This window comes from Vidua macroura, chromosome 35 (genome assembly GCF_024509145.1).
Source record: "Vidua macroura isolate BioBank_ID:100142 chromosome 35, ASM2450914v1, whole genome shotgun sequence".
Lineage (NCBI taxonomy): Eukaryota > Metazoa > Chordata > Aves > Passeriformes > Viduidae > Vidua > Vidua macroura.
In genome coordinates, this window is record NC_071605.1 from 1221340 (window position 1) to 1248484 (window position 27145).

Genomic DNA, 27145 nt, shown 5'->3' on the forward strand with positions numbered 1-27145 from the left:
GGATGGGATAGGATGGGATGGGATAATGGGATGGGATGGGATAATGGGATGGGATCCATGGGATTGGATGGGGTCCATGGGATGGGATCCATGGGATTGGATGGGGTCCATGGGATGAGAAAATGGGATGGGATAGGATGGGATAATGGGATGGGATGGGATAATGGGATAATGGGATAATGGGATAATGGGATAATGGGATAATGGGATGGGATGGGATCCATGGGATGGGATAATGGGATGGGATAATGGGATGGGATGGAAATGGGATGGAGATGGGATATTTTCCATTGGAAGGGACCCACAGGGATCACCTGGTCCAACTCCACCCTATCCAAGTCAGAGCCAGTTTTAAATCCTGTTATTATGAGCCCCTCCACGTCCTTCCTGCCATCCCTTATCCCACAGGAATTCTGGAGCTTTTCCCAAAATGCTCCTTCCTGTGGCTGAGCTCCTCTTGGGACGATCCTTGGGATTTTACCTGAAATTCCCTTTCTTTGGCTCCTTCCCAAACCCTTTTGTCACTCCGAGAACAGCCACAGCAAACCAACTTCCATGCACACGCAGGGAGCTCATTCCCATGGGAATGGCTGATCCCGGGATCTGGGAACAGGACATGGAGACAGAAGGGCACCTCAAAAGCACAGCAGTGTCCCAGCCCGTATCCCGATCTCCATCCGGAATCCCATTCCAAGGCTGCTTTTCTGGCTGTTCCATCACTTCTCCTCCCCACCAGCAGCCCAGGAATGGGAACTCGGGGACAATTCCTGTGGGACAATTCCCATCGGGAAAAGGCACGGAGCAGCACAGCACTGCGGAGCCTCTCCCTACCTCGTGTCCAGGGATCCCTGGCTCAGGGAATCCCCCTCTCCCAGGAGCTCATCCTCGCTGTGGAAATACAGCTCGTCCTCTTCCATCCTGGTGGGAACACCGCAAACATCAGCCCTGTCCTGGCCGGGATTCAGGATTCCAAAATCATGGAATCACTGAGCCCTTTGGGTTGGAAAAGCTCTCAGAGTCCCACCATCCCCAGCACTGCCCGGGCCACGCCCGATCCATGTCCCCAAGGGACACATCCACAGGGATTTGAAATGCCACCAGGGATGGGGGCTCCAGCGCTTCCCTGTGCCAGGGATGGGCAGCCCTTTCCATGAAGGAATTGTTCCCACTATCCCACCTGGAGCCCCCGCCCAGGACCCGGCTCTGCACATCCCACGCTCGGCAAACGCCACGACTCCTCCTAAAATGGGGCAGCCACGACTCCTCTGGGAATTCCAGCCCAGACCCTTCCCACCTTCCCAGCCAGGAATTCCTGCCCAAGGTCCCACCCCAAGCTCCCCTTTCCCACTGGAAGCCATTCCCTGGCTCCTGGCCCTCCAGCCCTTTCCCAAATTCCAGCTCTCCTGGAGCCCCTTTGGTCTCGGGAAGGAGCTCTGAGCTCTCCCTGGATTTTTAATTTTCTGCTTTAATCCCATAGAGCTGCATCCCACAGGATTCATCTGACGAGAAACCGGAAAACCCAGACCTGGAGCCATCCCAGCAGCATCCTCCAGTTCCCTGGAATCCTGGAATCCCAGACTGGTTTAGGTGGGAAGCGACCTTAAATCCCATCCAATGCCACCCCTGCCAGGGGCAGGGACACCTTCCAATATCCCAGGTTCCTCCAAACCCCATCCAACCTTTCCTTGGACACTTCCATGAGGGATGGAGCATCCATCGTGCTCCCTGCATCCCGAAATTCCAGTGGCACAGGCAGGACTCGGATATCCCATCCCAACCAGCCTGTTCCCTGTCTTGGGTTGTTAAAATTTGTGTGTGTTCTATTTATAATCTGTCAGAGGTGGGGCAGTTCTCTTCTGTTCATTGGGCAGTTCTCTTTATCTCTTCCACAACTCATCCTCCCTCCAGGAGATCTCTTCTGTTCATGGGCCATTAATTATTAATTATCTGCTGTTCATGGGCCATTAATTATTAATTATCTGCTGTTCATGGGCCAGTGGGTGTCCCTGCATGGCTGAGAAAATTCCATCATCCCACTGGGAGATGCTCCAGAGGAGGAGCCAAGCATTCCTACCTGGATACAATCTGAGGCTTTGGGAACACCACAGCAGCCTGTGCCCATTGCATTCCCAGAGGAGCAGCTTTCTTCCCCACTGCATTCCCAGAGGAGCAGCTTTCTGCCCCACTGCATTCCCAGAGGAGCAGCTTTCTGCCCCACTGCATCCCCAGAGGAGCAGCTCTCTGCCCCACTGCATTCCCAGAGGAGCAGCTTTCTGCCCCACTGCATTCCCAGAGGAGCAGCTTTCTGCCCCACTGCATTCCCAGAGGAGCAGCTTTCTGCCCCACTGCATTCCCAGAGGAGCAGCTTTCTGCCCCACTGCATTGCCAGAGGAGCAGCTTTCTGCCCCACTGCATTCCCACAGGAGCAGCTTTCTGCCCCACTGCATTCCCAGAGGAGCAGCTTTCTGCCCCACTGCATTCCCAGAGGAGCAGCTTTCTGCCCCACTGCATTCCCAGAGGAGCAGCTTTCTGCCCCACTGCATTCCCAGAGGAGCAGCTTTCTGCCCCACTGCATTCCCAGAGGAGCAGCTCTCTGCCCCACTGCATTCCCAGAGGGAGCCCAGGCCCATCTCCAGCAGCCCTGGAGCTCCAGAGGAAAACTCCAGCCTTGTCCAGGATCCTGCTCCAGCAGAAGCACAGCTGGCACTGCAGGAGGGCTGAGCCCCCATGGAATGGCACTGCTGCCACCACCCTGACCCACAGGCTGCCAGGGCCTGCTCTGACTCTGGCAGGGTTGGTTTTTGTCTGTTTGTACTATTCCATTTGTATTTTTAATTTTCCTAATAAAGAACTGTTATCCCTGCTCCCATATCTCTGCCAGAGAGCCCCTTAATTTCAAAATTATAATAATTCAGAGGGAGGGGGTTTGCATTTTCCGTTTCAGGGGAGGCTCCTGCCTTCCTTACCTGTCTTTTCAAACCAAGACACCTCCTCTTCCAGCTGTGCCATTCCTGGCTCCCTGCCCGGCACCCACCTTTTCAATCCATCCCCACATTCCCGCTCAGCCTCGTCCCAGTTCGCTGAGCCGGGAAACGAAACGATGCCGTGCTTCCAATTTGCTTGAAAATTCCCTGGATTCAGCCCAGTTCCCACAGTTTACGAACTGCCTTGGAGGCATGCGAGCAATTAGGGAGATATTCCCTGATCCGTGGGGGAAAAGGCTGTTTTCCCCTTTTTTTATTTTGGCCACAATAAAGTGCTAATCCCAGATGGAATGTGGTCCAAAATGGGATAACCCTGAGGGGTTGGGGGGGAAATGGGATGGAAAGAGCAGCTGACTCACAGGGCTCCCTTTGGATTCACCGCTCCAGGCTGGGCTCCCACGTGGATTTAGGGATTTGGCAGTGCTGGGGGAATGTTTGGACTCGGTGCACTCTCAGAGGGATTTTCCAGCCGGAAGTGTTCTGGTATTCCATGATTTGGGAACACCGGGATTGCCCTCCTTCATCCCTCACCATGGAAGCGGCGGATCCATGAGGAGCAGGCAGGGAATGTGGTGTTCCCGAGGGAGCCGTGGGTGACACCAGGACCCAGCTCTGCCTTCACCATCCGCTCCTCCCACTTCCAGAGTCTCCCTTCCACCCCCATCTCAATCCTGAAGAATTCCAGCAACTTCAGGGCTTTGATGTCTCCCCTATTCCAACTGTTCCCTTTCCCAATGGATTCAAGAGCTCCCGGAGTGGACAAAGCCCCCCCTGGATACCACAACTCCAAAAACTGTGGAAAGCTGCCTGAAAATCCCCCTTAGCATTCCACGAATCCCCTCGTGGCTGCAAATCCTGGATTTACAGAATCCCAGAAGTTGGAAAATCCCCCCAGGGTCGCTGATCCCCACCTTGCCACCAGCCCAGAGCACTGAGTGCCACATCCAGGAATTCCTTGGACACCTCCAGGGATGCGGACTCCGCCGCCATCCAAGGATCGTGCCCTGAGTATCCATAGGCTCACGGAGAACTGGTCCCAGCTCGGACTCCATCCCAAAGGAGTCACCTGCAGCATTCCCAGTCAAATCCCATCGGGCTGGGGTTGCAACTGGTTCCAGCAGCTTTGCGTCAAGGAATGTCAGGATTCAGTCCCTGGGATTGTTCCCATCCAGGGGCAGATCCCGGGAGCCCACGACGACACCCAAGGAAAGCTACGGATCCCTAAATGGATGGAGAACTGGAACTTCCCTTGGAAGAACTGGAGGTGTCCCGCCTGGAATTCCTCAGGAATTCCCAGCAGGAATCACCTGGTGTGGGATTCCACTCGTCCCAGGGAGTGACTGAGATCCCAACAGCTGCCTTGGAGCCACCTCAATCCTAGGAGCACCATGCTCTCCATGGACACCTGAGATTCCGCCTGGATCGAAATCCCACCAGTGAGGCCTGACCAGGAGCCAGACCCTCCATCCCCTCTGGGATCAGGATGGAATGACATTTTCCCTCCAAGCTCTTCAATCCTGGAAGTTCAGCTCTCTCCAGGTGTGGTGGAGCACCAGGACCTGCTGGAGGCCACCTGGATCCCAGCCTCACCTGGAGCTGTTCCATGATCCACCAGTGAGCTTTGACCCCCATCCAGACCTTTTATCCCCTTTGGGATCAGGATGGAATGACATTTTCCCTCCAAGCTCTTCAATCCTGGAAGTTCAGCTCTCTCCAGGTGTGGTGGAGCACCAGGACCTGCTGGAGGCCACCTGGACCTCAGCCTCACCTGGAGCTGTTCCATGGATCCACCAGGGAGTCCTGACCCCCCTCCAGACATTTTATCCTCTTTGGGATCAGGATGGAATGACACTTTCCCTCCAAGTGCTACAATCCTGGAAGTTCAGCTCTGTCCTGGAGCACCACGACCTGCTGGAGGCCACCTGGATCCCAGCCTCACCTGGAGCTGTTCCACGGATCCTCCGAGGGCAGGAGATGCCCTTGGAGCAGCTCGGGGATGACGCTCCCCTTTCCTGACCATCCAAACCTTCCCAAACCCCCCACAATCCCACATCCAAGATCTCCGTGTCCCGTTACCTCCTGAAGCTCCTCTCCGTGGATTGCTGGTTGGATTTCCCGGGAGAGACGTCGGAGCCGTGCCGGTGGCCGGACAGGAGGCTGTCGGTCTCCAAGGAATACCTCCCATCGCCCTCCAAGTGCACGCTGGGCGTCTCCAGGAATTCCTTGTCATTCCAGGTGCCCACCGTCCCATCCAGAGCCTGGTAGCGGATCTCGATGGAGATGCTGGTCTGCAAGACAGGGAGAAACCATCAGCGCCCGTGGAATATCCCGGGAAATCCAAAAAGCGGGAAGAGCATCGGCCGCTGGGCGTTTTAGGCTTGCTGATCCCAAAGTTTCTCTGCTCCTGGATGCGGATTCTTTGCTTCTCTTCTTCTGCCAGGGTCGGGATTAAACGGCGAGACGGAATTTCGTGCTCGGACTGAAATTATCAGTTCTTGTCTCTGTCACAGCCTCACAAACCCCGGGCTCTGCAGCCCTTCACTCCAACAAACCAAAAGCGGAGCCCCATCTCCCCCTCTCTACGAGGCCTTTTAGGGACAAACTGTCCAATTAAGAAATGTCACCTCAATTATTTTCACTTTTTACCCAATAACCAACCGCCCGTGACCCGCAATGCGGAGGTTTTTATCCAATTACACAAAACCACCCAAACCCCTGGAGAAGGAGGTGAAGGAGAAGGAGGAGAAGAAAGAGAAGGTGGAGGAGAAGAAGGTGAAGAAGAAGAAGGTGAAGGTGAAGAAGAAGAAGGTGAAGAAGAAGAAAAAAGTGAAGAAGAAAGTGAAGAAGAAGATAAAAAAGAAGGTGAAGAAGAAGAAGGTGAAGAAGAAGAAAGTGAAGAAGAAGACAAAGGTGAAGAAGATGACAAAGGTGAAGAAGAAGGTGAAGAAGTAGAAGATGAAGAAGGTGAAGAAGGTGAAGAAGAAGAAGTTGTAGAAGTAGCAAGTGAAGAAGGTGAAGAAGAAGGTGAAGAAGAAGATAAAGAAGAAGAAAGTGAAGAAGAAAGTGAAGAAGAAAGTGAAGAAGAAGAAAGTGAAGAAGAAGGTGAAGAAGAAAGTGAAGAAGAAGAAAGTGAAGAAGAAGGTGAAAAAGAAGGTGAAGAAGGAGAAGGTGAAGAAGGAGAAGGTGAAGAAGAAAGTGAAGAAGAAGAAAGTGAAAAAGAAGAAGGTGAAGAAGAAAGTGAAGAAGAAGAAAGTGAAGAAGGTGACAAAGGTGAAGAAGAAGGTGAAGAAGTAGAAGATGAAGAAGGTGAAGAAGATGAAGATGTAGAAGTAGCAAGTGAAGAAGGTGAAGAAGAAGGTGAAGAAGAAGGTGAAGAAGAAGATGAAGAAGGAGAAGGTGAAGAAGGAGAAGGTGAAGAAGAAAGTGAAGAAGAAGATGAAGAAGAAGGTGAAAAAGGAGAAAAGAAGAAGAAAGTGAAGAAGAAGAAGAAGAAGAAGAAGAAGAAGAAGAAGAAGAAGAAGAAGAAGAAGAAGAAGAAGAAGAAGAAGAAGAAGAAGGTTAAGAAGGTGAAGAAGTAGAAGATGAAGAAGGTAAAGATGAAGAAGGTGAAGATGAAGAAGGTGAAGAAGGAGAAGAAAAGGAAGGTGAAGAAGAAAGTGAAGGAGAAAAAAGTGAATAAGAAGGTGAAGAAGAAGGTGAAGAAGAAGAAGGTGAAGAAGAAGAAGGTGAAGAAGAAGAAAGTGAAGAAGAAGAAAGTGAAGAAGAAGAAGGTGAAGAAGAAGAAGGTGAAGAAGGAGCAGCCACTGCCCTAAAACCTCCATCTTAGCTCTCTATATATTATTATATCCTCAAACCCCAAACTCTAAGTTTTCCACCCTGTGACATCACACACTTCTAACCAACTCCACACCCGTAATCCCAGCGCTCCCAATCCATTTTGGAAACCTTCTCCAGGGCCTCAGGCCAAATGCAGAGCTCTCCTGGGGGCCAGAGTCTGTCAGCACAGGAAGGATAAAATTCCCAGCAGCCGGGGTTCCAACATCTGGACACCAGGAGAGCAGCGTTTGGCCGGAGTGGGATCTGACCGCGTTCACCGGAATTCCTGGTGCATCCCAGACCAGCGGAGGAAAAGCCCGGAAGAGCCGCAAACCCTGGGAGCAGCTGGAGGCACCAGGAGCAGATGGAGCCGGCCCCTGGTGGAGCTGTCTTCCCTGGTCCACCGCTTCGTTGGGAATTTTACCCCGGGATGCTGCAAATCCATGGATTTGTGGTGCTTCACTCCAGCCTGGTCCTGTCTCCGGGCTGGGCAGGGTTTTTTTGGTTTTTTTTTAGGAATGTGGAGTCTTGGATCCGTCCTGGTTTGGATCTCCCGGTGTGGCCACGACCAGCCCAGGCGGGGCTTGGGGACACGAAGGGACCCGGCACTGGCCGTGTCCAAGCTTCACCTCAAGCTCCTTATGGATCACGGAATCCTGGAATGGTTCCGGTGGGAAAGGACCTTAAAACCCATCCCAATCCCATCCCACCTCCCAGGGCGCTCCAAACCCCGATGTCCGACCTTTCCTTGGGATCCGGGAATTCCAGCCCAGCCAGGAATTCCTTCACAAAATCCCACGTCCAACCTCCTTGGATGAACCAACCCCGAGTAAATTCCTCTCCCTTTTCCATGGGGCCATTCCCGACTTACTCCAGGTTGCAGCAAATTCAGGTTTGGAGCTTTCAAGTCTTTTTCTCCCTAAAATATTTCCTTTTTTCTCCTTAAAATCTTTTTTCTCCCTAAAATATTTCCTTTTTTTTTTTTGCCTAAAATATTTCCTTTTTTACTCCTTCAAATATTTCCTTTCCCCCCCCCCAAAATATTTCCTTTTTTTTTCCCCTAAAATATTTCCTTTTTTCTCCTTAAAATCTTTTTTCTCCCTAAAATATTTCCTTTTTTCTCCCTAAAATATTTCCTTTTTTTCTCCCTAAGATCCTTTTTTTCTCCCTAAATCCTTTTTTTCTCCCTAAAATATTTCCTTTTTTCTCCTTAAAATCTTTTATCTCCCTAAAATTTTTCCTTTTTTCTCCCTGAAATCTCTCCTTTTTTTTCTCCCTAAAATATTTCCTTTTTTTTCCCCCTAAAATATTTCCTTTTTTCTCCTTAAAATATTTCCTTTTTTCACCCTAAAATCCTTTTTACTCCCTAAAATATTTCCTTTTTTTCCTCCCCAAAATCTTTCCTTTTTTTCCTCCTAAAATCTTCCCCTGCATCCCAAATGGAATAAAATCCATGGGATTCCATCCTGCTGCCTTCGCTCCCATGGCCAAAGTCCTTCTAAAAGCTCCGATTTGGACAAAGCAAATCGGAAAAAAAAAAAAAACAAAAAAGGAAAAAAAAGGGAAAAATCAATTCCCAATTCCCTCTCCTAGAAAATGTCTCTTTTGAAAAGCCATTAAAGGACAAGGAAAAAAAATCACTTTTCCACCTCCACTCTGCTTCCGTGGAGAAATGATCTGTTATTTTTGGGTTCAAACCAACGGATTTTAGATTTAAAAAAAAAAAACCAAAAAAAACAAAAAAAAAAAAAAACAAAAAAAAAAAACAAAAAAAAAAAACAAAAAAAAACCCAAAAACAAACAAAAACAAACAAACAAAAAAAAAAAAAACAAAAAAAAAAAAAACAAAAAAAAAAAAAAAGGAAAAAGAAAAAAAAAGTTAAAAAATATTTATGTTTAAGATGTTTAAGAGGAGGTGCAGCCTCCCCACCTGCTCCAAACAAGGGGATGGTGGAAGGCTGGAAAATCCAAGATTTGGGAAGAGAACCGGAATTCCAGAGGGATTCTGTGCATTCCGCACGTGTCAATCCAAAGGGTGACTCAGTCCCAGCTGGGAATGGAGCTCTGGGGGAAGGTTTTGATTGATTTGATGGATTTATTTTCTTTTTCTTTTCTTTTTTTTTTTTTTTTTTTTTTGGGCAATATTCAAATTTGAGTCAATCACACCTAATTTTCTCCCCCCCCCCCAAAAGCAATTGGAGAATGTAAAATCAAAACAAAACAAAACAAAACAAAACAAAACAAAAAAAAAACAAAACAAAACAAAAAAACAACAACCCAAAAAAACACAAAAAAAAAAAAACCAAAAAAAAAAAGGAAAAAAAAATTAAAAAATATTTATATTTAAGATGTTTAAGAGGAGGTGCAGCCTCCCCATCTGCTCCAAACAAGGGGATGGTGGAAGGCTGGAAAATCCAAGATTTGGGAAGAGAACCGGAATTCCAGAGGGATTCTGTGCATTCCGCACGTGTCAATCCAAAGGGTGACTCAGTCCCAGCTGGGAATGGAGCTCTGGGGGAAGGTTTTGATTGATTTGATGGATTTATCTTTTTTTTCTTTTCTTTTTTTTTTTTTTTTTTTTTTTGGGCAATATTCAAATTTGAGTCAATCACACCTAATTTTCTCCCCCCCCCCCAAAAGCAATTGGAGAATGTAAAATCAAAACAAAACAAACAAAACAAAACAAAAAATAAAAATAAAAAACAAAACAAAACAAAAAAACAACAACCCAAAAAAACACAAAAAAAAAACCCAAAAAAAAAAGGAAAAAAAATTTAAAAATATTTATATTTAAGATGTTTAAGAGGAGGTGCAGCCTCCCCACCTGCTCCAAACAAAGGATGGTGGAAGGCTGGAAAATCCAAGATTTGGGAAGAGAACCGGAATTCCAGAGGGATTCTGTGCATTCCGCACGTGTCAATCCAAAGGGTGACTCAGTCCCAGCTGGGAATGCAGCTCTGGGGGAAGGTTTTGATTGATTTGATGGATTTATTTTCTTTTTCTTTTCTTTTCTTTTTTTTTTTTTTTTTTTTTGGGCAATATTCAAATTTGAGTCAATCACACCTAATTTTCTCCCCCCCCCCCAAAAGCAATTGGAGAATGTAAAAACAAAACAAAACAAAACAAAACAAAACAAAACGAAAAAAAAAAAGAAAAATACAAAACAAAACAAAACAAAAAAAAACAAACAAAAAAACCAAACCAAACCAAACCAAAACAAAACAAAAAAAGAAAAAAAAAAAGAAAAATAAAAAACAAAACATAAAAAACAACAACCAAAAAAAAAAAACAACCAAAAAAAACCCCAAAAAAACCCCCAAAAAACAGGAAATGAGGAGGAAAACCAGGGAGCAACGTTGGAATGTTAATTTTTTTTTCACATTTTCAGATATTCGGATGTTAAAATCTCCTTTTCCAGCTGGATTTAGGAGTTAAAAAATCCTTTCCAGGCAGGGAAAATTAAGGACAGAACAAAAGTGAAAGATCTGTGGGATGAGTGGGATCACGCCTTGCAAGGGCAATTAGGGGGTGTGGGCTGGAATTAGGAGAAATTCCCGCTGGAAACAATGGAATGGGAAAGAAAATGAAGAGGGAGAAATTTCCCTGAAGAGCTGCTGGGGGGGTTGATTTTTCCCTGGGGATTTTAAATTGATTTTTTATGGATTTTTTTTTTTTTTTTTTTTCCTGCTGCTTGAGAGAAAAAAAATTAATTCAGAACCTTTGCGGCTGTAGGAGACTGAAAATGGCTGGAATTTCACTCCTGGCTCCGGCATTCCCGGAGTTTTTAATCTCCCGGCCAAGGCAATAAAGTCGGGAGCTGCCAGGGATGGTTCTCAGCCAGCCCGGGGAAAAGGAAAACAATTTCCAAATTTTCCGTTGGGTTCCATCATGGAAAAATGGTTCCAAAATGGAAAAATGGTTCCAAAATGGAAAAATGGTCCCAAAATGGAAAAATGGTTCCCAGAAACTGCCTCGGGATGGGTGGGAAGGGACCTTAAATCCCGTCCCATTCCAACCTCCCACCATCCCAGGGTGCTCCAACATTTCCTGGGACACTGCCAGGGATCCGGGGATTCCCTGGGAATTCCAGCCCAGCCGGGAATTCCTTCCCAAGATGCCAAAATCCCAAGCTCCCCTTTCCCACTGGAAGCCATTCCCTGGCTCCTCCAGCCCTTCCCCAAATTCCAGCTCTCCTTTCCCTCTGGAAAAGGTTCCAAGGATTCCCTGGATCCTTCCCTGATCCAGCTGCACATTCCCAGCTCTCCCAGCCTTGCATTGGATCCATTCCCATCCCAACTCCTCTCTGGGAAGATATTTTGGGATCCAGGGGCTTCACTGGGAATTCGGGATTTCAGGAAGGGTCTCCCTTCCCTTTTCCATCCCCAAATTCCATAAAAATCCCTCGGGATGGATCCTGAGTGTCCTCGATCCCAGAATCCCGGAATGGTTTGGGTGGGATCCATGGATCTTCAATCCCATCCCAGGGACACTTCCCATGATCCCAGGGTGATCCAAATCCACACTTGGGTCACTGCCAGGGATCCAGGGATGCTCTGGGAATTCCAGCCCGGCCAGGAATTCCTTCCCATGATCCCAAAATCCCAAGCTCCCCTTTCCCACTGGAAGCCATTCCCTGGCTCCTGGCCCTCCAGCCCTTCCCCAAATTCCAGCTCTCCTGGAGCCCCTTTGGGATCGGGGAGCGGCTCCAAGGATTCCCTGGATCCTTCCCCGATCCAGCTGCACATTCCCAGCTCTCCCAGCCTGGCATTGGATCCAGCCCCATCCTGACTACTCTCTGGGAAGGAATTTCAGGATCCAGGGGCTTCACTGGGAATTCAGGACTCCAGGAAGTTTCTCGCTTCCCTTTTCCATTCCGAAATTCCATAAAAATCCCCCTGAATGGATTCCAAATGTTTGTGATCCCAGAATCCCGGAATGGTTTGGGTGGGATCCATGGAACTTCAATCCCGTCCCAGGGACACTTCCCACGATCCCAGGGTGATCCAAATCCTCCCTTGGACACTGCCAGGGATCCAGGGATGCTCTGGGAATTCCAGCCCAGCCAGGAATTCCTTCCCAAGATCCCAAAATCCCAAGCTCCCCTTTCCCACTGGAAGCCATTCCCTGGCTCCTGCCCCTCCAGCCCTTCCCCAAATTCCAGCTCTCCTGGAGCCCCTTTGGGATCGGGGAGCGGCTCCAAGGATTCCCTGGATCCTTCCCCGATCCAGCTGCACATTCCCAGCTCTCCCAGCCCTTGGAGCAGCTCCGTGGCCTCCACCTCTGTTTTCCCAAACCCTTGGATCACAGGGAAATCCCCGAGGCAGCTCCTCGCCTGGAATCCCATAATTTCCAGGAAAAGCAGGATGGGAACATCCCCCCCACACCAATTCCAGGAGCACATCCCTCATCCCGAGCCCCCATCCCGAGGGAAAATCTCCCGCTGTTCGGAGCAGCCGCCGCTTCGTTCCCCTCGCCGCCTTCCCATCTCCCGGGAGCCGTTTCCCATGGAAACGGAGTTTTGGAACGCGCTTGGAAACGCGGCTATTTCTGATCCTGATATCCAACCCCGGGGGTTCCATTAAAAAAATTTAAAAAAAAATATTAAAAATCCGCCCCCACCCCCTTTTTTCCCCCGGGAAGCCGCTGCCTCATCCAGCACCAAGGACAGGGGCGGATGAGCGGAATTCTTGGAATTAGCAGGGAGGAGAGCAGGATTCCATTAAGTGGCTTCTCCCGGGGATGGGGGGGGGGGATAGAGGGAGCAGAACCGATAAAAACCAGGAATGCAGTCCTGAGGAGGGGAGGGAAAATGCAAGGAGCGCGGATGTGCTTGGGAAAAATAATTCCAGCTGCTCTCTGGTTTATTGGGAAGTTGCCTGATGAAAATCGCCCTCCAAGGGAGGAAAATCCCGTATTTTGGGGAGCCTTCGGCGTCACAAAAGGCAGAGGGGGGAAAATCAGTGGATGGAAGTTGAATCCTCCCAAATTCCCGGCGGCAAAGTAATTCCTGATGGCCTCCTAGCCCGGGCAGGGCTTGGGATGGAATCCTGGAATCCCAGACTGGCTTGGGTGGGAAGAGACCTTAAATCCCATCTCATTCCAACCCTGACACTTCCCATTGTCCCAGGCTGCTCCAAGCCCCATCCAAGCCTTGGACGCTCCAAGGGATCCAGGGGTGGCCGGAGTTTCTCTGGGAATTCCAGCCCAGCCCCTTCCCACCCTGCCTGCCAGGAATTCCTTCCCAATATTCCATTTGTCCCTGCTCTCTGCCAGGGGGTGGATGGAACTGGATGAGCTTTAAGGTCCCTTTCAACCCAAACCATTCCATGATTCCATGATAAAGGACACTCAGGATCCATTCAGAGGGATTTTTGTGGAAGCTGGGGATGTAAGAGGGAGGAAAGAGGAAGGAAAAGCCTTCCTGGAATCCCGAGATTCCCAGTGAATCCCCTGGATCCCGAAATTCCTTCTCAGAGAGGAGTCGGGATGGGGATGGATCCAATGCCAGGCTGGGAGAGCTGGGAATGTGCGGCTGGATCGGGGAAGGATCCAGGGAATCCTCGGAGCCGCTTCCCGATCCCAAAGGGGCTCCAGGAGAGCTGGAATTTGGGGAAGGGCTGGAGGGGCAGGAGCCAGGGAATGGCTTCCAGTGGGAAAGGGGAGCTTGGGATTTTGGGATCTTGGGAAGGAATTCCTGGCTGGGCTGGAATTCCCAGAGCATCCCCGGATCCCTGGCAGTGTCCCAGGGTGGGTTTGGATCACCCCAGGATCATGGGAAGTGTCCCTGGGATAGGATGGAAGTTCCATGGATCCCATCCCAAAGCATTCCGGGATTCTGGGATCAAGGACACTCAGGATCCATCCCGAGGGATTTTTATGGAATTCGGGGATGGAAAAGCGAAGGGAGACCCTTCCTGGAGTCCCAAATTCCCAGTGAAGCCCCTGGATCCTGAAATTCCTTCTCCAGGAGGAATCAGGATGGGGCTGGATCCAATCCTGGGCTGGGAGAGCCGGGAATGCCCAGCTGGATCGGGGATGGATCCAGGGAATCCTCGGAGCCGCTTCCCGATCCCAAAGGGGCTCCAGGAGAGCTGGAATTTGGGGAAGGGCTGGAGGGGCAGGAGCCAGGGAATGGCTTCCATTGGGAAAGGGGAGCTTGGGATTTTGGGATCTTGGGAAGGAATTCCTGGCTGGGCTGGAATTCCCAGAGAATCCCCGGATCCCTGGCAGTGTCCCAGGAAAGGTTGGAACACCCTGGGATGGTGGGAGGTGTCAGGGTTGGAATGGGAGGGGATTTAAGGTTCCTTCCCACCCAAACCCGTCTGGAATTCAGTGATTCCATCCTGGGCTCTGCTTCTCCCTGCCCGTGCTCGAATCAAACCGGATCCATCCCTGCTTTTTCCCCCATCCCAAATTTTCCACGCTTTTCCAGTCCGGGTTTCTCTTTGCACCCTCCGGACGTTCCCGGCTGCCTCATCCCTTCGGAGCAGGAGCAGCGGGATCAAGGCACGGAACACCGATATCCCTGTTCCCACAGGTTGAGCGGGACACACGGACACAGGGATCCGGGAATGACGGGAACGCTGGCCTCGCTGACCCACCTGGATGGCGGAATTGTTGTCATCGATGAGCGTGTCCGTCACCTCCAGCTGCCCTTCCGCCACCACCTTCTGCAGGACCATCCGGAACGTCCCGATGAGCCTGCGGAGCAAAGGACAGGAAATCCCGGGAGTTCTCACCCGCCAGGACCGGGTTTCCACGGGAAAAGGGATTTGCTGTCCGAGGGGCTGTGCGGGGCTCTGCTTCCCGTTTTCCTTAGGAAGAGGGAGAGGGGAGATTCCCAGATCAGGGGCTCAGTGGAGATGGTGGGAAAAGGAGGAGCCATCCCAAGGGAATGCTGTTGGGATAAGGAAAGGAGGATATTTGGGAACCATCACTCTTGAATTCCTGGGATGCCGCTGAGGGATCCCAAAGTGGCCTTTTCCATAAGGAATGTCCACAGCCGTTTCCATGCCGGTGACTCGAACAACAACCGGGGGCTGCCCCTCATCCATCTGCGCCAGGTCATGGAATCATGGAATTCTCTGGGTGGGAACGGACCTTGGAGCTCATCCCCATTCCTTCCACCATCCCAGGCGGCTCCAGGCTCCAGTGGTGTGAAGGAATTCTTCCCAACATCCAACCTGAACCTCCCCGTGGCCATTCCCTCTCATCCTGTCCCTGTTTTCCTGGGATAAGATCCCCATCCCTTCCGGCTCCTCCCAGGGAGTTGTGGAGAGGGGAAAGGTCCCCCCTGAGCCTCCTTTTCTCCAGGCTGAGCCCCTTCCCAGCTCCCCCAGCCCCTCCTGGGGCTCCATTCCCTTCCCTGGACACGCTCCAGCCCCTCCCGGATTTCCACCTCCATCCCTCATTTCCCACATTCCAAGCACGGATCAATCCTGGCAGAGCTCTGTCTCCAAGGTGCCCCGCAGGACATGGAACAGGAAAACCTTTCCTTTGTTTGCTCCACAATTCCCAGCCCAGAAGAAATAATTTGTCCCACGGAAACGTCCTTCTTCCCCTCCCAGATGAGGAAAAAGCTGCTGTATCCACCTGGATTCCAGGGTTTGGAAAACAACATTATTCCCTTTCTGCCAGAGCAGCAGCACTTTTGTTTTGGAAAGTATTCCTTGGGTTTATTCCATGGAACATCCTGAGCTGGAACGGTCCCACAGGGACCATCCAGGCCAATTCCAGCTTTTCCTCAGGGGTGGAGCCTGCAGGCTCTGGATTCCTGCAGCTGTCCCTGTTTTCCAACCTGTTTGGAACCCAGACCATTCCCAGGCGTGGTGGTGGCTTCCCTGCTCCTCTTGGATCCAAGTGGATCCAGGAGGATCCCAGGTGGATCCAGCAGCTTTTGGCTCCCAGGTGCTCAATGCCTGGAGAGGGCTGAGAAAGGAACAGGAAATTCCTCCTGGAATATCCGCCCTGCAGAGCTGCTCCAGCTCCAGGATCCAACATCGGGATCTGGAGCTGCTGGAGGGAGCCCAGAGGAGGCCCCGGAGCTGCTCCAAGGACTGGGAGAGCTGGGAATGTCCAGCTGGAGACGGGAAGGATCCAGGGAGAGCTCAGAAGCCCTTCCCAAGCCTGAAGGGGCTCCAGGAGAGCTGAAGAGGGGACTGGGGACAAGGCCTGGAGGGACAGGACACAGGGAATGGCTTCCCACTGGGAAAAGGGAGCTTGGGGTGGGATCTTGGGAAGGAATTCCTGGCTGGGAGGGGCTTGGCTGGAATTCCCAGAGAATCCCTGGATCCCTGGCCGGGCTGGAGCACCCTGGGATAGCGGAAGGCGTCAAAGTCGGAACGGGACGATCCTTAAGGTCCCTTTCCCACCCAAAGCATTCCATGAATCCACGACGAAACCCACGACAAAACTCAGAGCCATTCCAAGCCCTGCGGCAGAGGGCAGGGACAGGCGGGATCCTGGGAAGGAATTCCTGGCTGTGGAGGTGGTGAGCCCTGGCACAGGTTCCCAGAGACGCTCCTGTCCTTCCTCGGATCCTCCCCAAGCCGCCCCCCCCGGCAGGATCCGAGCAAGACGGAATTAAAAATTCAGGACTCGTCTGTGCAGCCGTTCAATTTCCGAGTGTTCCATAATTCATCAGGGCCCCGCTCCCTCCCTCCCCCGGCATTTCTGCTGATGGAAAAAAAAAAAAAAGGGAAATTTTCTGGGTCATCCGTAATTTTATCAGCCCTGAGGAGCGGCTCCGGTTTCCAACCCCAGCCAGGCCGGTTCCGCACCTGGAGCTCGCTCAAATCCCGGGATCAGGGAGTCTGGGTTGCTCCAGACCTCGGGATGCACCAGGCTTTGCCCTCGTGGTGCATCCCAACTTCCAGGGATGCTTCCTGTATGCCTGAGGTGATTCCAGGGATACTTGGGGGATGGTGAATCCCATGAATCCGGTCAGGCTTTTCCAGCACTGAAGTTTTCCAAGGGCAAATATTCCACCTGTCTGTGCCAAGAGCATCCTCCAGTCCAGGAAATCCCATTTTTCCTCCTCTGCTCCCTCAAGCCTTTGGGTACTGTTGGATCCATGGGCAAGATCTGCTCCCGAAGCCAGGGAGAGGCTCTTTTTAGGGAATGGCATCTCCATCCATCCATCCATGGATCCCTGGATCCACCCATACCTCCATCCATCCATCCATGGACCCATGGATCCATCCATCCATCCATGGATCCATCCATCCACCCATGGATCCATGGATCCATCCATACCTCCATCCACCCATGGATCCATGGATCCATCCATACCTCCATCCATCCATCCATCCATCCATCCATGGATCCATCCATACCTCCATCCATCCATCCATCCATCCATCCATCCATCCATCCATCCATCCATCCACCCATGGATCCATGGATCCATCCATCCATCCATGGATCCCTGGATCCATCCACACCTCCATCCATCCATCCATGGATCCATCCATACCTCCATCCATCCATCCCTCCATGGATCCATCCATCCATCCATGGATCCATCCATACCTCCATCCACCCATCCATGGATCCATGGATCCATCCATCCATCCATGGATCCATCCATCCATCCATCCATCCATCCATGGATCCATCCCTCCATCCATCCATGGATCCATGGATCCATCCCTCCATCCATCCATGGATCCATCCATCCCTGGGAACAAGGGCCAAATCCTGGCACCTCTATCCCAGTTTGTTCCCCACTTCCCGACACCCGTGGAAGGGTGGGATAAGGAAAGCAGGGGGATTCCATAACTTTTCGCCCTTTTCCAGGGAATTATCCTCCTGAACCCTCACGGCAGTGCCCAAGGTCAGGTTGGACCCCCGGGGCTTGGAGCACCCTGTGGAAGGTGCCCATTCCAGTTTGGAACCTGCAGCTTTTCCACGGATTTCCAAATCCCTGCTTGGGCAATCCTGGCTAATTCCAGCTCCTTCCTCTTGCAGCTCCTACCTGGAGCTTGCTCTGGAGCCCTTTTCCCCTCTCCAGCCGAAATTGCAGCTTCATCCGGAATTGCCTCGTGCCGTGGAATTAGACCTTCCAAAACCGCTTCCCTCCTAATTATTCCCTTCCCGCCACTTTCAGGAGCCCGTAATTACTCCGGGTTCGTTTTCCCCTGGAATACCTGGAGAAATGTGGGACGCTCCGGCTGCTCCAGCTCAGCAGCCTCCAGGTATTAAAAGCTGCTCCAGCCACGTTCTTCCCCCTTTTTTCTTCAGGAAGCTCTTGCAAAAATTCCCCATAAACAGAAATTATTTTTCTTTGGAATGCGAGTGGAGCAGGATAACGAGCGAAGACAGCCCCGGGTATGGAAACATCCCGCCAGGAAATTTGATTCGGGATGAGATTTCTGGAGTGGCAATTTGGGGGTGTTTGGACCGGCGCCGCTCCAAGTTTGGATCCGGAAATGAAAAATTCCACGAAAATCTGACACACCCGGGGTGCTGCAGGCAGGGATTGGGCACCGAGAATTCCAGCACGGAATCCCGGAATGGTTTGGGTGGGAAGGACCTGAAAGCTGATCCCACTCCAACCCCAACCTTCTACAATCCCAGATTGCTCCAAGCCCCATCCAACTTTTTTTTTTTTTTTGGATACTTCCAAGGAATGGGGCAGCCACAGCTTCCCTGGGAATTCCATCGCAGCCCCTCACAGCCAGGAATTCCATCCCGAAATCCCATGTAACTGCTCCGTGTGGGGTGGGCAGTCGGACAACAGGGAACCCTCCCTGAGCTCCTGAGTTAATTTTTTTCCATTCTCCCGCTCCAGCAGGAGATAATTTTCCATGGATGATTTTCCGGATAATTTTCCGCGGATGATTTCCCAGGTAATTTTCCGCGGATGATTTTCCGGATAATTTTCCGCGGATGAAAGGAGGATCCCTCCGGAGACACAAAGGACTCGAGCTGTGCCAGGATCTCCACGGCTGGAGAAGAACAAAGACCGGGACCAAGCTCCGTTTCCATCCCGGAGACTCCCGGGATGGATTTAACCCTTCGCAATCCGGATCGTTGCGTCCCTGCCAGGTAACGGAGCAGCTCCCGCCTCTTCTCCTCCGCGGGATCGGTTTTCCGTAGGAAAATTATCTCTGCTCCGGGTTTGGAATGTGGCTTTGGGCCTTTGGCCAGGTCCCGGAGGAAAACGGGGACAAGGAGGAGATGGAACCCCTTGGAGCAAAAGCTCCCGGGTTTTTGTGCGCGTTCCTTAAGGATTGGGATCTCCGCCCGGTGTGTTATCCCTGTTTTCTGCACAAGGAAAACCTGCTCGGAAAGGCTGGGCCAGGCTGTCCCAAAAGTTTGGGAATGGGGCCACAGGGATGATGCTCCGTAGCCGCCGGATCACGGCTGCCTCTCGGATTCATCCCTGGATGTGCCTCTGCTTTTTTCCCCTGGATCTTCCCATTCCCGCATCCCTCGGGAGTGCCCCGGGGTGGCTTTTCCTGCTCAAGTCCCTCCAAAAAAAACTTGGGATCTCAAATTTCCTCCATCCAGCCTCTCCCGGGGCCTGGAACCATGGGAGAACATCCCAGGGATTTTCTCCCATCCCGGAGGGGTTCTGAAGGTCTCCCAGGGGACCAGGAGACCACGGAAAACGCCTGAATTCCAGCAGGATCCCGGTATTCCCGCCCAGGTCATCCCTCCTCACACCAGGATTTTCCGGGATGGGATTGGATGGATTATTCCGTGCCATGGGAATCTCCCAGATTTTATCCAGGACGTGGAAGCCCCACGACTTTTGATCCTTCCCTTTTGTGGAGCTTTTCCAGTGGGAATTTCCACCTGGGAATCACCCACAGGCAGGCTCCTGGATGCTTTGGATGTGTCCTGGAGAGATTCCCAGCCTGGAAATTCCCAATCCAGGAGCTGGGGACAGGATTTTTGGGATGCCGTGGCCCATCTGGTGGGTTAGGAGGCTTCTCCCTCATCCAACCCCGCCCTTTTCCTTGGATACTGAGCACCCTGGGAATGCTCCCGGGGACCCTCCGGAGCCGGGATGAACCCACCAGGATCCAGAGGCACCTGGATGAGGCCAAACAAGGATCAAATTCCCAGGAATTGGCCGCTGGTGACAGCCACAGGGACAGGGAACAAAGGGAGCCGCTGGGACGTGACTCCCCGGTCATTCCGGAGGGTCTGGATCAGGTATCCCGCCTTTTTCCAGGCCTTTGATCAATGGCCTTCATCAGCTGCTCGTGAATTATTCACGGAGCGCCCGGATCAGCTTTCCCAAGCCTCTCCCTCCTCTCCTCCTCCTCCTCCTCCTCCAGAGGATTTGGAGGATGGGCAGGAATTCCAGCTCTGCCTCGGTTTTGTGGGAATTCCTGTTCCAGACATTCCCTGCATTCCTGGAGGGATGCTCCCAAACCTCTCCCTCCTCTTCCTCCTCATTTCTGGATGGAATTACAGATCACGGGAATTCTTTTCCCGCATTGTTACCGGCATTCCCGGAGGGATGTTCCCAAAATTCTCCCTCCTCTCCTCCAGCTGATTCGGAGCTCCAGCACTGCCCTGTTTTAATGGAATTTCCTTTCCCACTTATTCCCCGCATTCCTGGAGGGATGTTCCCAGAACCATCACGACCTCATCCAACTTATTCCCGGATAAGGAAAACGGGCTGGAGTTCTGACACTGCCTGGGTTTAGTGGGATTTCCTATTCCACATGTTCCCAGCATTCCCGGAGCGACATTCCCAGCACCAGCTCCTCTCTTCTCCTTCCCACCCTCCCATCTGGGAATTCCTTCCCAAGATCCCAAAATCCCAAGCTCTCCTTTCCCAATGGAAGCCATTCCCTGGCTCCTGCCCCTCCAGCCCTTCCCCAAATTCCAGCTCTCCTGGAGCCCCTTTGGGATCGGGAAGCGGCTCCAAGGATTCCCTGGATCCTTCCCCGATCCAGCTGCACAATCCCAACTCTCCCAGGCTGGCATTGGATCCAGCCCCATCCTGATTCTTCCTTGAGAAGGAATTTTGGGATCCAGGGGCTTCACTGGGAATTTGGGACTCCAGGAAGGGTTTCCCTTCCCTTTTCCATCCCCAAATTCCATAAAAATCCCTCGGGATGGATCCTGAGTGCCCTTGATCCCAGAATCATGGAATGGTTTGGGTGGGATCCATGGATCTTCAATCCCAGGGACACCTCCACGATCTCAGGGTGATCCAGCCTTTCCTTGGGCATTCCCAAGGATCCAGGGATTCTCTGGGAATTCCAGCCCAGCCAGGAATTCCTTCCCAAGACCCCAAAATCCCAAGCTCCCCTTTCCCACTGGAAGCCATTCCCTGGCTCCTGCCCCTCCAGCCCTTCCCCGAATTCCAGCTCTCCTGGAGCCCCTTTGGGATCGGGGAGCGGCTCCGAGGATTCCCTGGATCCTTCCCAGATCCAGGTGTCCTCCTGGATCCATGTGGACCTTAAATCCCATCCCATTCCAAGCCCAACACTTCCCACTCTCCCAGGTGGCTCCAAGCCTCATCCAACCTTTCCCTGGACACTTCCAGGGATGGGGCATCTCCAATTTCCCTGGGCACAATCAATCCAAAACCCGCAGCACTTGGAAAATCCGGTAAAAACACATTCCGGCATCAACTTCCACCTGGACAATCCACCAAAAAAAACCTCCAGTTTCCTTCAGAACGTGGAAATTTTACAGAAACAAACGGCACAATTTGGGATAAACTCGGTGCCCAGCAGAATTCCTGGGGTGAATTCCTCACCCCCCCCACTCCCCGAGCCGCTCGCATGGCACCGGAAATTCCCGGGAAACTCCAACGGGCGCATTCCTCGCCCTCCCGCCTCCGAAGGGAAGCGGAGCTGCCTCTTCCCGCGGGATGGGATCCGTGTGGGCCGTGGGAAGGAGGGACTCACCGGTTGGTGAAGACCTTGCTGTAGTTGAACACTTGGATCTCCAGGATCTCATTCCCGTCGATGTTGGTCGCCACCGGCCAGCGGAAAGTCTGGGAAAAGGAGGAGAGGGATGAGCCGGGAGCGTTTTGGGAAAAGGAGGAGAGGGATGGGCAAAGATTGGTTGGGAAAAGGAGGGGAGGGATGAGGCAGGAGGATTTTGGGAAAAGGAGGAGCTGACAGGATTTTGGGAAAAGGAAGAGAGGGATGATCCAAGCGGATTTTGGGAAAAGGAGGAGAGGGATGAGCCAGGATTGATTGGGAAGAGGAGGAGAGGGATGAGCCAAGCGCATTTTGGGAAAAGGAGGAGAGGGATGAGGCAGGATCGGTTGGGAAAAGGAGGAGCTGAGAGGATTTTGGGAAAAGGAGGAGAGGGATGAGCCAGGATTGATTGGGAAGAGGAGGAGAGGGATGAGCCAAGCGCATTTTGGGAAAAGGAGGGGAGGGATGAGGCAGGATTGGTTGGGAAAAGGAGGAGTTGGATGAGCAAAGATTCATTGGGAAAAGGAGGAGCCAAGAGGATTTTGGGAAAAGGAAGAGAGGGATGAGCCAAGATCGGTTGGGAAAAGGAGAGAGAGGAATCAGGAGAGTCCAGGAAAAGAAGGATAAGGATAATCCAGGAGTTTTTTGGGAAAAGGAGGAGAGGGATGAGCCAGGATCATTTTGGGAAAAGGAAGAGATGGATGAGCCAGGATTGGTTGGGAAGAGGAGGAGCTGAGAGGATTTTGGGAAAAGGAAGAGAGGGATGAGCAAAGATTGGTTGGGAAAAGGAGGGGAGGGATGAGGCAGGATTGGTTGGGAAAAGGAGGAGCTGACAGAATTTTGGGAAAAGGAAGAGAGGGATGAGCAAAGATTCGTTGGGAAAAGGAGGAGAGGGATGAGCCAGGATTGGTTGGGAAGAGGAGGAGAGGGATGAGCCAAGAGATTTTGGGGAAAAGGAGGAGAGGGATGAGCCAAGAGCATTTTGGGAAAAGGAGGAGAGGGATGAGGCAGGATTGGTTGGGAAAAGGAGGAGTTGGATGAGCAAAGATTCATTGGGAAAAGGAGGAGCCAAGAAGATTTTGGGAAAAGGAGGAGAAGGGTGAGCCAGGATTGGTTGGGAAAAGGAGGAGCTGAGAGGATTTTGGGAAAAGGAAGAGAGGGATGAGCAAAGATTGGTTGGGAAAAGGAGGGGAGGGATGAGGCAGGATTGGTTGGGAAAAGGAGGAGTTGGATGAGCAAAGATTCATTGGGAAAAGGAGGAGCCAAGAGGATTTTGGGAAAAGGAAGAGAGGGATGAGGAAAGATTCATTGGAAAAAGGAGGGGAGGGATGAGCTAGGAGGATTTTGGGAAAAGGAGGAGAGGGATGAGCCAAGATCGGTTGGGAAAAGGAGAGAGAGGAATCAGGAGAGTCCAGGAAAAGAAGGATAAGGATAATCCAGGAGTTTTTTGGGAAAAGGAGGAGAGGGATGAGCCAGGATCATTTTGGGAAAAGGAAGAGATGGATGAGCCAGGATTGGTTGGGAAAAGGAGGAGCTGAGAAGATTTTGGGAAAAGGAAGAGATGGATGAGCCAGGATTGGTTGGGAAAAGGAGGAGCTGAGAAGATTTTGGGAAAAGGAAGAGAGGGATGAGCAAAGATTCATTAAGAAAAGGAGGAGCCAAGAGGATTTCACGAAAAGGAGGAGAGGGATGAGGCAGGATTGGTTGGGAAGAGGAGGAGCTGAGAGGATTTTGGGAAAAGGAAGAGAGGGATGAGCAAAGATTGGTTGGGAAAAGGAGGGGAGGGATGAGCCAGGAGGATTTTGGGAAAAGAAAGAGAGGGATGAGCCAAGATCGGTTGGGAAAAGGAGAGAGAGGAATCAGGAGAGTCCAGGAAAAGAAGGATAAGGATAATCCAGGAGTTTTTTGGGAAAAGGAGGAGAGGGATGAGCCAGGATCATTTTGGGAAAAGGAAGAGATGGATGAGCCAGGATTGGTTGGGAAGAGGAGGAGCTGAGAGGATTTTGGGAAAAGGAAGAGAGGGATGAGCAAAGATTGGTTGGGAAAAGGAGGGGAGGGATGAGGCAGGATTGGTTGGGAAAAGGAGGAGCTGACAGAATTTTGGGAAAAGGAAGAGAGGGATGAGCAAAGATTCGTTGGGAAAAGGAGGAGAGGGATGAGCCAGGATCGGTTGGGAAGAGGAGGAGAGGGATGAGCCAAGAGAATTTGGGGAAAAGGAGGAGAGGGATGAGCCAAGAGCATTTTGGGAAAAGGAGGAGAGGGATGAGGCAGGATTGGTTGGGAAAAGGAGGAGTTGGATGAGCAAAGATTCATTGGGAAAAGGAGGAGCCAAGAAGATTTTGGGAAAAGGAGGAGAAGGGTGAGCCAGGATTGGTTGGGAAAAGGAGGAGCTGAGAGGATTTTGGGAAAAGGAAGAGAGGGATGAACAAAGATTGGTTGGGAAAAGGAGGGGAGGGATGAGCCAAGAGGATTTTGGGAAAAGGGGAAGGCAGATCCAAGAGGAATTTGGGAAAAGGAAGAGAGAGATGAGCCAGGATCAGCTGGGAAAAGGAGAGGGAAGAGCCAGGAGGGATTTGGGAAAAGGAGATGGACGAGCCAGGATCAGCTGGGAAAAGGAAAGGGAAGAGCCAGGATTGTTTGGGAAAAGGAGTGAGAGGAACCAGGCGCGTTCAGGAAAAAAGGACAAGGATGATCCAGGAGTTTTTTGGGAAAAGGAGGAGAGGGATGAGCCAGGAGTGTTCCAGGGTGAGGCAGTGGAGGGGATGGGGATGGAGAAAGGCCGCTTTTCCCAGGAAAAAAGGTGGCTTTTCCCAGGAAAAATGCAGCTTTTTCCAGGAAAAAGGCGGCTTTTCCCAGGAAAAAGGTTTTACAGGGATGTCACTTAGGATGTGCGCAGTGCCAATTATTCCATGGATTCACACAGGAAAATATAAATACAGACATTGGATGAGGAGGGGAATACTGAGCCAGGCTGGGAGAGCTGGGAATGTTCACCTGGATCGGGGAAGGATCCAGGGAATCATCGAAGCCGCTTCCCGATCCCAAAGGGGCTCCAGGAGAGCTGGAATTTGGGGAAGGGCTGGAGGGGCAGGAGCCAGGGAATGGCTTCCAGTGGGAAAGGGGAGCTTGGGATTTTGGGATCTTGGGAAGGGATTCCCGGCTGGGCTGGAATTCCCAGAGAATCCCTGGATCCCTGGCAGTGTCCAAGGAAAGGCTGGATCACCCTGGGATAGTGGGAGGTGTCAGGGTTGGAATTGGATGATCCTTAAATTCCCTCCCCACCCAAACCATTCCATGATTCCATAAAATATGATCCCTTTCCTATTTTTTTTTTCCCCTTCCCGCGGCAAATCCCTCTGTCAGCCCAACCCCCTGAATTCCTGGTTTTCCAAGCCCCAGGACCTCCCAAATCCCAGCATCCCAAGCCACTCCTGGAGCATCCCAGGTCGGGAATGTGCCAGAGGCAGCGGATCCTCCGGGATCCAGGATCCCTCCCAGGAGCAGCAGAGCGGAATTGAAATCCATGGGAAGAGAATTTGCTCATCCAGCAAATTCCCAGGAAGGAACCGGTGCCTCCTCAGCAATTCCCGAGCTATTTATTCCCGGTTTTAATTGGTCTGCAGAGTCAAGGAAGCAAAGGAAAAATTACTGGATTTATCCCGAGCTCTCCATGTGGGGATGGAATTCAGTCCTCCCCCTGCTTTCTCCTTGTTTTTTTCCCAAAAGTTTTGATGCTCCGGGGATTGGATCCGGAGATAAAATCACCCGGCAATCCCAAGGTTACGGAATCAAGATGTTTAGGTTGGAAAAATCCTTGGAGATCCCCAAATCCAAGAATTCCCAGCGCTGCCGGGGCCACCCTTGGTCCATCTCCCCACATCCACGTGGACTGAAATCCCTCTGGGAATTCCACCACTGGACAGCCCTTTCCAGGAAGGAATTCTGCAGGAATTTCCCTCTGGCTGGAGGAATTGTCCTTTTCCCACTTTTCAGGGCTCTGCACCAGCAGCCCTCGGCTCCTTTTCCCAGAGAGAGGAGGAAAAAAGAAAAATGGGAATTTTCCCAGCCTGGACCCTTGTCACCTCCACCCAAAAGGGGCTGGATGTGCTTTGGGATCTACCAAATCCCAGGAAATCCACTCCCAACCCAAGGAAAGGCAGAGGGAGCAGCAGCAATCCTGGGGAACGGCGTCCAGGGATTCACTAAATTCTGGGATCGCGTTCGCCAAAGGGGAAAAAGGGGGGAAAATAAGTCTGGAAAAGTCGTGGCTGGAGCCACAGCTTGATCCAAGGGGTTTTCCAAGTGCTGGGGAAGAAAAAAAAAGCAACGGGAAACTGGGAAGGCTCTGGCACAGAATTCCCAGAGAAGCTGTGGCTGCCCCTGGAACCCCGGAAGTGTCCAAGGCCAGGCTGGACAGGGCTTGGAATAACCTGGGATCAGGAAAGGTGTCCCTGCCCATGGAATGGGAAGAGTTTTAAGGTCTCTTCCCACCCAGAACTCCACGATTCCATGGTTTGTGTTTCCTGGAATTGAGGGGAGCAGCTCGTGCCTCAGGGCCTGCCCGAGATGATCCCGGGAAACTTCAGCTCCGAGGAATTTGGGCTCCTTCATTCCCAGAGATTCCCTTCCCTCCCAGGCTGCGGGGGATCTCCCGGAAAAGCCCTTTGGAGGTGAAATCCATCGGGACGCAGCCCGGAACGCAAACATTCCCGATGAATTAGGGAGCTGTGCGCAGCCTCAGGGATTTTCCAGGATCTGGAATATCCAGCAGGCTCCGCGGCAGCAGAGGGCTTGCAGAATTCCTTAAGGAATGAAGGAGAAAAATAATTGGAAAGCAGAAACGGAGCGGAACCAAACCCATGGAAACCGCAGGGGAACGAAATCCAAATCTGGATCCTGATTCATGGGAAGAGAGGGGCAGGAAAAGAGGGAATTCACGTGGATTTTCTCAGCTCTGAGATCACAGGATCCAGGGATTATCGAGGTCGGAAAAGCCCCCTGGGATCGTCGGATCCAAGATGTGGGAATAGGGCAATTCCTGCAGTGCCACATCCTGGAATTCCTTGGAAACCTCCAGGGGTGGGGACTCCAAACCTCCCCGGGAGCCCCTTCCGAGGCCCGGCCGCCCTTTCCATGGAGGAATTGTTCCCAAAATCCAGCCTCAAATTCCCTGGCACAGCCTGAGGCCGTTCCCCCTGTCCTGTCCCTGTTCCCGGGAAGCAAAGCCCGACCCCGCCTCCTGCTCCAGGATTTGGGATCTGCCATGGATAATCCAAGTGGTTTGAGCTCCAAATATTCCCGGGAATTCCCCGTGCCCACACAGGAGGGTGGAGATTCCCTGGATATCCCCCCAGCAGGAAGGATTTGATCCAGGAATGCCTCCATGGCCTCGCGGAGCCTGTGGCTGCTCCAGGCGGGATTCGCTTCCCTGAAATTTCTGGAATTCCG

At 51.7% G+C, this 27145-nt stretch overlaps 1 protein-coding gene across 1 annotated transcript in view; it reads right to left on the minus strand.

Annotated features, from left to right (window-relative positions):
- The window catches only part of OTOF (otoferlin), a 148924-nt gene that overhangs the window by 111968 nt on the left and 9811 nt on the right, over window positions 1-27145 (minus strand). The window contains exons 3-5 of the mRNA XM_054002151.1: window positions 21680-21768; window positions 14402-14501; window positions 5061-5272 (exon numbers count right to left, since the gene is read on the minus strand). Of these exons, the coding sequence (XP_053858126.1) occupies window positions 5061-5272; window positions 14402-14501; window positions 21680-21768 (401 nt within the window). The remainder of the gene's footprint in view (window positions 1-5060; window positions 5273-14401; window positions 14502-21679; window positions 21769-27145) is intronic.